Source organism: Bactrocera oleae, chromosome 3 (assembly GCF_042242935.1).
Source record: "Bactrocera oleae isolate idBacOlea1 chromosome 3, idBacOlea1, whole genome shotgun sequence".
Taxonomy (NCBI): Eukaryota; Metazoa; Arthropoda; class Insecta; order Diptera; family Tephritidae; genus Bactrocera; species Bactrocera oleae.
The window spans coordinates 8436271-8448304 of record NC_091537.1 but is presented as its reverse complement, the minus strand read 5'-3'; the positions used below and the strand labels follow the sequence as shown (position 1 = coordinate 8448304).

General features: G+C 36.3%; 3 protein-coding genes across 3 annotated transcripts; 2 read left to right on the top strand and 1 right to left on the bottom strand.

Moving 5' to 3' along the window:
* Nucleotides 1-1177: 1177 nt before the first annotated feature.
* LOC106619393 (glycerate kinase) lies at nt 1178-2972 on the bottom strand. Its single transcript, XM_014237460.3, has 2 exons — nt 1645-2972; nt 1178-1579 (listed from the first exon to the last, which is right to left on the bottom strand). The coding sequence occupies exons 1-2, from the start codon at nt 2803-2805 to the stop codon at nt 1244-1246; spliced, it is 1497 nt and encodes a 498-aa protein (XP_014092935.2). The 5' UTR covers nt 2806-2972; the 3' UTR covers nt 1178-1243.
* A 3021-nt stretch (nt 2973-5993) lies between these two features.
* LOC106619398 (endothelial lipase) lies at nt 5994-7933 on the top strand. The gene is made up of 6 exons (XM_036368400.2): nt 5994-6071; nt 6139-6250; nt 6306-6694; nt 6753-6938; nt 7445-7610; nt 7677-7933. Exons 1-6 carry the CDS (start codon nt 6029-6031, stop codon nt 7891-7893), a joined length of 1113 nt encoding a protein of 370 aa, XP_036224293.2. The 5' UTR covers nt 5994-6028; the 3' UTR covers nt 7894-7933.
* Nucleotides 7934-8257: 324 nt separating this feature from the next.
* LOC106619389 (inactive pancreatic lipase-related protein 1) lies at nt 8258-11785 on the top strand. Its single transcript, XM_014237455.2, has 6 exons — nt 8258-8303; nt 8371-8479; nt 8538-8926; nt 8998-9192; nt 9253-9424; nt 11648-11785. The coding sequence occupies exons 1-6, from the start codon at nt 8258-8260 to the stop codon at nt 11757-11759; spliced, it is 1023 nt and encodes a 340-aa protein (XP_014092930.2). The 3' UTR covers nt 11760-11785.
* Nucleotides 11786-12034: the final 249 nt, after the last annotated feature.

The window sequence follows — 12034 nt, the reverse complement described above, 5'->3', positions numbered from 1 at the left end:
GGTTGACATCGGTCGGAATCGTCAGTATTGTTCAGAATCGTTGGCATCATCTGGAATCATTAGTATCGCCAGCATTTTCCGGTATCGTCAGCAACGTTAATATTATCATGCATAGTCCGGAACATTTGTCCAGAATAGTCAACATCCTGCAGAATCGTCTGCATGGTCTAACATTATCGGTATCGCTGAGAATCATTTGCACCGTTCGGTAACGTTGGCAACATCGGTATTGTCCGATTCGTCAGTAATCGTCAGTTATGTTTGTATCATCAGGCAAAGATAACGCCCGGTATTTCTATAATCGCATCGGCGTTGTTCGAAACCATCGCCCGGAATCGTTTGGTAACGTTGTCAACGTTCATATTGTTCAGAATATTTGACATCGTTGGCATCATCCGGCATCATTGGTATGCGTCCAAAATGGTCAGCGTCGTCCAAAATATTCAAAATCGTCGCTATCGTTGAGGACCAGTAGGAGTAGATATAAAAGCCATACGTTTCAAGGTTATTTTTAAAGTTATTTATAGCGCCATTAAAGATAATTCAGATTCTTTTGATTACACCACGTGATGCCTTAAAGAGTGACTAAACTAACCGACCCGAGTTGCTTTCCAATTTAGACTGGAAAATGATTGGATGACAAATACCAGACTTAAAACTCGACTTAATATAGAAACTGATCGTTGGTCAGAGTATGCTACAGAGAATTAGTGATAGATTTTACAACCTGCTTCGGGCGGATCTGAATATATATCATTCATTCAACAAATGATAATTTCTAGTTTATTGTTATTGACCTATTCCTGATATGCTAATTAGGGATTCATAAAGGGTATTGACTGGGGTCGATTGGAGAAAAGGTTTAGAGATTCCTAAAAAACGTCAGTTTCTTTAATCCATCTCTTACGATCCCAGTTTCGGTCTGACTGCTAGATGTTGACATTCCAACTTATTGTCTGGAAATCTCTCGTTTTCAGGGGCATGCTCTGTCGCCATGACATGCGTTATGGCATAATCAGGATATTTGGGTATGTGCTCCTGCCGAAAAGTATCTAATGATAAGCTCTCGAGGAAAATAATACTTTCAGATTATTTCTCGTCAAAAACGGGTTTACAAAGATTGTAAAAAGGCAAAGTCCAACACAACAAAAACATAGCAAACACAAATTTTCTTGATATTACTGCAATTTACGATATATTAACATAGTTTTCTTTAAACAAACTTGTCCACCTTAAAATAAAGCTACACGATCAGCAACAATTGAAGATCCATTACGTTGGTGCCGGTGTGCCCGGTTAGCACATGATATTCACCAGCTTTCAGGTTTTTATAAAAATTGTACGAATCACTGCGCTGCAAGAAGAATTCCACATCGCTCAGATTATGCGCGTTGTTCGCCAAAAAATCGCTTATCACTAAATCACAACTGATAGCGCCAGCTGCCGGCGTTGGACCATCAATGCCATCTGTACCGGCAGAGAGAAAGATAACGTTATTGAAATCCGCATTCTCATATGAAGTGATGGCCATGCGTAGTGCCAACTCCTGGTTGCGGCCACCCAAACCGGAACCGGTGACCTAAAGTACAAATAAAAGAACAAGGTTTATGCACTGCATAGTGGTATATGTATGATGCTACTTACCTTAACAGTCGGTTCACCGGCCAAAATCAGTAGCAGTGGCTTTTGTGTGCGCTCACACATGAGCAGTGTTTTTAAGAAATGCTGGAAGATGCGTGAATCGAATGGAAACCGACTTTTCAAATCGTTTTCATCCAGTTTACCCTTACGAAAATCGCAAATGCTTTGCAAGAAGTCTTTATATTTGATTACCAGCTGCTGCACTTCACCCTCTAACGTTGTGCTGGCAATAAATGGATTGTAACCACAGCTGAGCGCCTCCTGCACAGCTTGCGCAGTAGCAACACGATTGTCGCCCACCACGTAAACAGAGTTGTTGAGCGCCGGAGTCAATGATGCTTTTGTCTCCGACACTTCCACTAATTGCCGTATATGCTCAGGCAAATCGGCAAATAATGCATACTTTTCCAATATTTCCTTTGCGGTTGAACGCTTTGATATTACCGCACACGTTGGTCCGCTAGCTATTATATCGACCGGATCGCCTACAACGTCGCTGATGACAAACGAAATAACTGCAAAAGCTTTGCGTGCAGCAGCCGCCAAACGTCCACCTTTGATATCGGACAAAGCAATACGCACAACATTCATCTCATCAATGCTGGCACCACAATTGGCTAAGCGCCGCACCAGTTGCATCTTCTCTGACAGCGTTAGTGGCGGTCGCGGTAATGGTAGCAGCGCAGATCCACCACCGGATATCAGCACAAAGAGTATATCGTTTTCTGTCATACTCGCAGCTAGAGCTTTTATGCGCTTTGCCGCCTCGAGTGCCTGCTCATCTGGCTGATTGTTTGTTGCGCCCTCGATAACATCTATAACGGTACCTGCTGATAACTGCATTTCGGGCACAGCACGAAAACGCTCACTTGTACCCTGCGGTATGCTCAGCACGCCACTGACCAAGCGTTTCTGCAGCGAATTTTCCAATTGCACTGCCATGCCAAGCACAGCCTTACCAAAACCAACAACATGACAGTGCTTACGTGTTATATCCAAAGTTTTACCCTGTATTTGTATGCTCAAGCGGCGTCCATCTGCGCTCACCTGCGGTCGCAACGCATATTGGTTGGCCTCACTTAGCAATTGCGCCGGGCGCACAGCTTCCACCGAACATTGGAAGATCTGTCGTAGATTTTGTATGTGTTGCAATTTTGCTGACATAATTTCTAGTAATTACTGGATGCTGACAACAACAACCACAACATTTATGTGGATGGTGACGAGCTCTTATCACGACATATAACTGTGTACTTATTGTGATAACAAAATTATCATTTCAGCTGCAAATGAAAATAAACAAATTCATCTAATAACGTCAACAGCTGTTTTCGGGCTGTCAGCAGAGAACGTATATATATCATATAATATACGTTCTCTGATTCAACCATGAAATTGTTTCAAGCACACAAGTGTTAACAATCAGATGGCGCGCTGTATATTAAGTAAAGTTGGTTTTGCTTCAGTTAATTTGTTTGCGAACGATTTTGGTAAGCTTGGCGGCGCCCTCTCTGCGCAAAGTTTATTTACAATTTAACGGCACTTTGTACGTATGTTTGTTGTATGCTTGAAATAAAATGTCAGTTTTCAAGAACGCGTGCATTTTTTGTTAGTGAATTTGTGTATTCCGTGAGAAAAACTAATTTTTACCAAATAAAAGTTGTGGTAAATGACTTAATTGTTGATTGCGAGTGAAATTAGTGTGTCAGAGAATACAATGTGCTAAAAATATTGTGTATTACTGTTTTGTGTCCAAATTATAGCACTTCCTATTCCGCTGAGAGGAACAGGAAATACTGCTAGCGATTTCTTTAGTTTGCCGGCCCCAAGTGAAATTTTCAAATGAGAAGAATATAATTTGCGAATATCAAAGTAAATATTCATCAATAATTTAATGCTCCGATAAGTGGAGAGCATGGAATGAAAAAGGTGTAGGTAAATATGTGTGTGTAAATAAATTTATATAGTGCTGCCCTAAAAGCAACATACAAGTATGTATGCGTTTTTATAAAGAAAGCCGAGACAGCCTCAATGGTCAAGCGTAATTGTGATAAAGTGTGAAATGGTGCAGTAATGAAGTGAAAAAGGCGAAGGAAATATGCAAAAATAAAAGTACAAATGGTGAAGTGATAAAGTGATAAAAGCTAAAGGAAATATGCCAAAAGCAAAGTAAAAATGTCGCTTTAGCGAATATGCAAGTCAATTGTTATTAGTTGGTTCGAATTAGAATAGGAAAAACGTGAGTGTAAGTGCAAGTGCTTCAAATATAAAAAATGTGTGGAAGTGTTTGTTAATTTAAGAAGTGCTCGAACAATTCTGGCACGCAAATGATAGCTGCTCGTGTAAAATTTTCAGCGAAATGGCAGATCTTCGGATTCATGTACATACATCCATGCATATGTGTATTTACGTGTAACAGAAGGAAAACTGCCTAAAAGAAGACTCCATTGTAAAAAAAGTAAGGTTAGTGCTTGACTTCATTTTAAATATGTTGTATATTTTAAACATTATTCGATGGAAAATTAGGCAATTCACTGATAATGGACCTCTTAACCTATTATAATCAGATGTTCATAGTCATATAATATAATATTATGGAAATTTTTGAGCCTCTCTTGATGCATAATGGAAAAATGTGATCACATTTGATTATACAGAAATTTTTTGCGGCGGACCTGGAGTTTGCGAATTTTTTTTTTTAATTTTTTGGATTAAAAATTATACATTCATTTTCCAACTTTATTAGAATTTCAGTTCTGGGAATGTTAGATTACTATGCACGCAATCGCAAAAAAAAGTTTCTACAACAATTTTTTGTTTTAATATTTATCTATAAAATTAGCATTAATATTTTTTATTTTCCAATCCGTGTTTTAGGTTTAGACATTTTAAAATTATTTTTAACTCAGATTTTAGGGACTACGAAAAAAATATTAATTTATATGTTAATTCAATGTTTTTTTAAATGCATTATTTGCAAGCCTAGTGTACATAAAAATTCTTTGGACTAATCCTCAGAAAAATGTTAACTAAGAATTGGGTTCCGAAAGCTGATAATCATATATTTAGTAAGGGAATTATATCTAATTGTGATTTTCAAAAAATCGAATTTTTTACTTGCATATCGTGAATTTGAAAATATTCTTCAAAAATTTGAAATTAATATAGCAAATACTTTTGAGCATATGAGCATATTTGTAAAAAATTGCTAACTTATTATGAGTATTATATAATCGGCTCTCAAAACTTTAAACGCGTTTTTCTCGAAACGCTGTTTTCACATGCTGTAAAGAAAATTTCTCCGATACGGCTGAAACTATCGACTTCAAATTTTCGCACGACCAACTTAAGTAGATGTATTTCTCAGGTAATGATTGAATTAATAAGCTTTGTGATAATAACTTTTTAAGAAGCATACATTTTTTCACAAAATACGATTTGTTTACAAAAATCAAAATTTGATCTTCGATCATTACCTGTCTTCATCTATTACCGTAATAATTATCTTTTTCGTTTATAGATTTGAGATCAATAAAAGCAGAAAAATTATACTCATGGCCAGACACCTTTTTTCGGCGGTCGTCCTAGAGATCGGCTACGGTATCAAGGGAATTCAAAATTTTTCAAAATCACCGCAAAAAATTTATTTTTATTTATTTTTTTTTTGTTAAATAAAATGCCACTTCCAAAAAAAAAATTATGACAAAACGCGTTTTTTCTAACTCGCAAGTGGTTATAACCGCTTGAATCTATGAATATTGCAATATTAGATTTCACCTTGGAATATGCTCCTCATAGTTGAAAAACTCTGCTTTTAATTACCAAAAATACAAATGTTCAAAATTTCACTGTAGGTTTTTTTTTAATAAAATAATTTAAAAAGCAATAATGTATTGGAAATAATTGAAATTTACCGCACACACATTCATGCGCTGGCCTCAATGCAAAAATATAGCTAGAAAGAAAACACTAAGCCCGCATACCAACGGCATATTGACAGCCATCGCGAATTTAAATTGACATTGAGCCACTTAAATTTCACCATTGGGGGTACCAATGTCATGTGGGTGGTTTATTCAAATAATTTAAAAGCCTCAGACAAAAGTAGCGAAGTAAAAACAAAAAGCTTTGGACTTGTTATAGAAAGTGTTAAAAGTTTGTTTAAAAAAAAAAAAAAAAATGGCAAAAACAAAAGTAACAAACATAATTAGTGAGCACATTGGAGTGGTTGCGTGTTTTTTACAGCTATGTGATAATAAATGTCGTCGCTCCAAATTATGTACGTGCAAATCGTTTGTCGCGCTATAAACATGCCAAACACAACATTTTGTGTGGCATTTCTAAAACTACCGCGTTCCTTGTTGGCACAAGTTCTACGTAAAAAAAAATGCGCGCTTTCAACGCCATTTCAACGGTTATATTATTGCAAAGTAATGTAAAAACCAAAAATTTACTTGTGAATTTATTTGGTAATTAATAAAAAAAATATATTTTTAGTTTATCAGCATTCGTTGTGCGCCAACCCGATACAGGGTCTTTTCGATCCAAAATGTTTTGTCGCGAAAAGTGAGTGTCCCAATGAGAATGTCACCTTCTGGTTGTACACAAAGTGAGTGAAAAGTGAATTTCAAATGAAAATAAATGAAATACGCCATATTTTTTAGCGCAACGTCAAATGCACCCGTGCAACTAGATCCGCTCAAACTACAAAAAACCGATTTTCCCGTGCGTCGACCCGTCAAAATACTCATACACGGCTATACAGGACATCGTGACTTTGCGCCGAACACCTTTATAAGACCGATGCTGCTGCAGCATGAAGATGTCTATGTCATCTCACCCGATTATGGACCGCTGGTGCGCGAACCTTGCTACACGTCGGCTGTGCAAAATCTACCCTTGGCTGCGCGTTGTCTAGCGCAATTGCTCAACAATCTGATCGATCAGGATATCGTGCAAAATGAAGACTTACACGTGATTGGTTTTAGTCTGGGTGCACAAGTGGCTGGTCAAACGGCGAATTATGTGAAAAAGAAATTGCTACGCATAACTGGTGAGCGGCGTTATTGTTGTAGCGCATGTTAACTGTATTTGGGGAGTATTTCTTTTAGGGCTGGATCCTGCAAAGCCTCTGTTCATCACCGCTGGCAATGAGCGCAAGTTGAGTAAAGATGATGCGGATTTTGTGGACGTCATACATACTGATGTGCTGGGGCGCGGTATGATGCATCCGATGGGTCATGTTGACTTTTATCCGAATTTCGGTTATATACAACCCGGTTGTGATGTGGAGGCAGGTATGCATTGAAATAAGTGCGTAGTGTAACTAACAGTGTAGAAAATGTCGACATCAACAGGATTTGTATATTTCTGAATGGAATGAAGCTCATAAAGTTCATTTTTTTTGTTGATTTGCGCTCTTGTAACTCGAAAATATATAATATTAACCGATAAGATTTCTGAAACCACATTTTTCTCTACAGCAAAATGCGTTGTAGCTAGAAATCAGAGTTCCATTTTACCTTAGTGTATAAGCTTCGAATACTCACAACAAGCGAGAAGTATCAGAATTTATGTTATAAAAGTGTTCACTGAAACTTAGTCTATCAGTCTTAGAGATGTTAATATCAAATCTTAATTCAAAACTTTTTCATGCTTTAATAAATTTTCGTAACGTTTCGGTAATATAGTATCGACTATAATATTGCGTAACCGACCTGAAACGTGCTTCTAGCTTGTAAGGCTCCAACTCATTCATAATATTTTCCTTGATTGCACAATTTTTATCGCGCTCTGTTTTTAGAACCCGGCAGCTGTAATCACGAACGTGCACCTCGTTTCTATGCCGAATCAATCAATCCGAAACAGGAATTCTGGAGCAGCCGTTGTACGAATTGGCTGTATTTTGTGTTAAACATATGCGGCGTGGACTCGAATGATGCGAGAATGGGCTATCATGTTGATGAAAGGTGACAAACTCGACTAACAGCTGTGAAAAAATTTGAATAAATCATAAAAAAATTATATATTTGTAGCCTCACAGGCATATACTTTCTCAAAACCTCGAACTCTACACCGTTTGCGCTCGGTCGCATCAAAGATAAACTGCCAGGACTGCAGCCGAATTGGCGCGCAAACTACGAACTCGATATGCTGAACGAAAAGGCTTGCGATCAGCTGCTGATGTGTCGCTTTCTACGCTACGGCGCCGAATATGGTATGGATGCAGACGTACCGCCCGATTTTAGCTAAATGCGACAAATATTTTTCTCGAGTAGTAGCATAAGGTAGTGTATTTAACGAGCAAATAATTATTTTTGCCTAAAATAATTTTATATGCCTTAGTTTAAGCCGCCTGCACTTGTGTAAATATTTATAAAAATTAGCTATTTAAACAGTAAAAAAATTAAAAACTTACTCACTATGTGTATTTATTCAAAATTGACCATGGACTTTAGCTTGATTGTTGATAACGGCCTTTCAATATGTGTTTCAATAATTATACGTATATGACTTTCATTACGAGTAATTATGCGGGTATAATTAGCATATTAATGTGTATAAAGTTAACGATTCTAGAACCGACTTGTGGCATTTATCAATTTTAAATTAAAATATGAAGTGTGAAATTAGTTGTTTGTGCGTAATTGTCGCAGCCATATGTGAGTAATATTTATTTGAATAAAAATATATTTAAAATTTTTTAATTCTTGCCATGCCAATACCCAGTTAAAGTTCTACTGTCGGCCGCCAAGCCGCGTGCTGGCTTTCCCTTTGACTGTATTTATGTGCGTGATGTGTGCCCCAATGAGCATATAAAATTTTGGCTCTACAAAAAGTGAGTGCATGCAAGAAAATGTTCAATAAAATAATATTTAGCAACAAAAATTCTACAGCGACACACGCGAAACACAGCTCTTAGATCCACTCAATCTCACAACGGCCGATTTCGCACCTGGCTGGCCTTTGAAAATTCTCATACATGGCTTCAACGGCAATCAGTATGCTTCGCCGAATCTCGAATCGCGTTCTGTACTTCTACACACCCAGCGTGTACATGTGATCTCAGTGGATTATAGTAGGCTGGTGGCATTTCCCTGCTACTATCCGTGGGCGGTGAGCAATGCGCGTGTCGTGGCACGCTGTTTAGCGCAGCTAACGGATAATTTAATTGAAAGTGGCATTTATATGGATAAAGATATACATTTGATTGGCTTCAGTTTGGGCGCTCAGATCGCCGGATTGGCGGCAAATAGTGTGAAGCAACCTTTGCGCCGCATAACAGGTGTGTGCAAGCCACTTGAATTAGCCACTTTTCATTCTACTTCTTACAACTACGAATATATCTCTCCGTAGCTTTGGATCCCGCTGGCCCTGCTTTCGTCACACATAATCGCAGCGAGAAGCTCGATGCCACCGATGCCGAGTTTGTCGATGTCATACACACAGATCCGTTCTTTTATTCGTCTTTAGATCGCAGTGGTCATGCCGATTTCTATCCAAATTTGGATAAGTTCTTTCAGCCTGGTTGTAATATTGTGCAGGATGGCCGTAAGTCACATAACCACGTGTGATTAATTCTTTTAACTTAATTTTTATTTACCCCTGAAGGCTTACGTAATTGCAATCACTTTCGTGCGCCACTTTACTATGCCGAATCGATTGGCAGTGATCGCGGTTTCTGGTCCTATCAGTGTGGTGAGTGGTTGAAATTTGTTATGCAGCAGTGTCGCGAATTTGCCGATATGCCACACACCCAAATGGGTTATTTCGTGTCGAGAAAGTGAGTAAAGTGAACATAAAGCAATTCCACTTACCCAAAATAAACTAAACTGAACTAAATTAAAATTTATTGAATTCATATAAATCAATATACGATTTCGGTAGAAATTTAAATGAAGTAAAAACAATCAATTGCATTATACTAAAGTTAATTCAATTACTCTAAATTAATTAAAGCTAATCTAAAACACACAAAATGTTGAAGACAAGCTGCCACAAAGCCATTCTTTTTCCATTAGATGAACTTGAGTTATCTGTATCTCACGTTCTATAAGTGCGATGACTTAACGCTTTATGTCGTTATAAAGACAAAATTTCAAACTAAAAATTGTTTTCAGACAGTATTCTTTGTGCACTTGTCAAAAATAGACAGCATTACAAATCATGTGGCTAAAAATGTGAATAGTTTTTATGGTTCTGATACTGTCACAGCCAATTTTGGTTTCGTCGATTCCGTTCCGTTCCGTTAGAAGATCATCACTATTTGTAAGGCCAATAGTCGAAAATATCAAAAAGTTAATGTTAAATCGTCTAGTCCGACTATCATCTAAGCATTGTTTCTGTTGGCCAGGAGTTTAACATTTCCTAAGCCGTTTTGAACAACTTAAATAAGGCTGGATACAAAAATAACTCGGGTGAAGTTAACGCCAAAAAAAACTGAGTGACGGAATTTTCGTCTGCGAATCGCTGCTGAAACACAACAAAGTCGAGCCATTTTTAAAGCGGATAGTTACTTGAAAACGGTTATGGTGGAGTCGCGGTGAGCTGTCGCAAACGGTGGCCAAGTCAAGATTGATGTTCAGGAAGGTTTTGTTACGTATTTGGTCGGATTTTCAGGGAATTATCTACGATGAGCTACTCACCTACAACCAAACTTCTAACTCGGACGTGTACTTTAACAATTGCACCGTCTAAAGAAGGCAATTGCTCGAAAGTGGTCAGCTTTGGCCAATAGAAGAGGAATTTTGTTCCATCAGAACAACAGCAGGCAATCACATCCAAAGCAGCTTCTTAGGCACCCACCTTATAGTCCGGCCTTGGCACCAAGTGAATACTACCTGTTCTTTTCTATGACGGATGCACGATTTCACTGGTGAAAAGTTTACCGCAAGAGACCGTTGTGAAAATCAACTGTTTCAGTTGTTTGCCAGTAGGAAGGGGGGTTTCTATTAAATTGGCTTCAAAATGGCTACAAGTTATCCATCAAAAATTTCTCTTTTTGACAAAATGTCTAAAATGAAAATAACTGAATAAATATAAAATAGTTAAAAAAATAAAATATAAAAATATAAAATATAAAGAAAAGAAAAACATTAATTAAAACATATTGTAAATATAATCTAACAATAAACTGAAAGTTTAGTTTAAATTAATAATAATTTAAAGAAAATTAAAAAACGTAATAAAAATTTAATTTAATTTTAAGAAAATTTCAAAATATTAAAACATATTTAACAATTAAATAAAATGTTATAACATATAAAATAAATATATTATACAATGGGTGATACCATGTCAAATCGACAAATAGTTGGACGGATCCCCCACCGATTCGAATGAATTTTGGTGGAAAGTTTTGTCTTATCATATCAATAAATAATCTAAAATATGTTTCTTATGTTAATGGGATGTAAAAACAATAATAATAAACAAAAAAAACGAAAAAAATCAACATAAGAACAATATTTTAAACCTCAAATTTCGATACTCATGTCATAGAATATGATATACAACGAAAAAGTTGAAAAAATAGAAAAAAACTATTTTGAAAAAATTCAAAAATTCATACCTTTATAATATGAAAAATTTTGAGTACTAAATTTTCCCGCGATGGTTACTTTTTACGATTTTGAAAAATTCAAAATTTTTTAATTTTGGTAATATTCAAATTTTATTTTCAAACTATTTTTTTTTGCATACCTCTAGGTGTCCTCTGAAAACGCACCAGCGTCTTTATTTAATATACAGTAGTTTCTGAAATATTAAATAAATAAACTTACAAAATCGGAAAAATATTGAAATTTTCAAATTTTGAATAGCTCTTAGGAAAAATTTCAAAAAAAATTTCCTTTGGCAGAACTTTGTTCTATGATAAGTTAAACTTTGCACCAAAATTTATTCGAATCGGTGGGGATCGCGTCCAACTATTTTTCGATTTTACATGGAATGACCCATATCACATTATTAAATAAACTTTTGGCAATACTAATTTCAATTTTTTTAGCGCATCTGGCTCCTACTTTTTGCAAACTGAAGCGTTCGCGCCTTTCGCCAAGGGTCCTATTATCGATGTGGAAGTGAATATATCTAAACCAGCTGCAAATAATACAAACTGAAAATTGCCTTAGCAAAAATTATAGAGAAAAATTGCAATATAATGTTTTTTACTGCTTAAATATATATGTATTTAAAATTATATAATATTATTTTTTTCAAAATTGTTTCTCTGCTATCACACAACTCACTTTATAAAGCCAAATCATGCTAATATAATTATTTTTTATTCGTCAAGTATTATTAGACAAACAAACGTATCATCAATTTCATTAACACTCATAAGGTTTTTAACGCTCAAGTACGCGCGCACTCCCCAAAATCAAGTTCGTTGCTT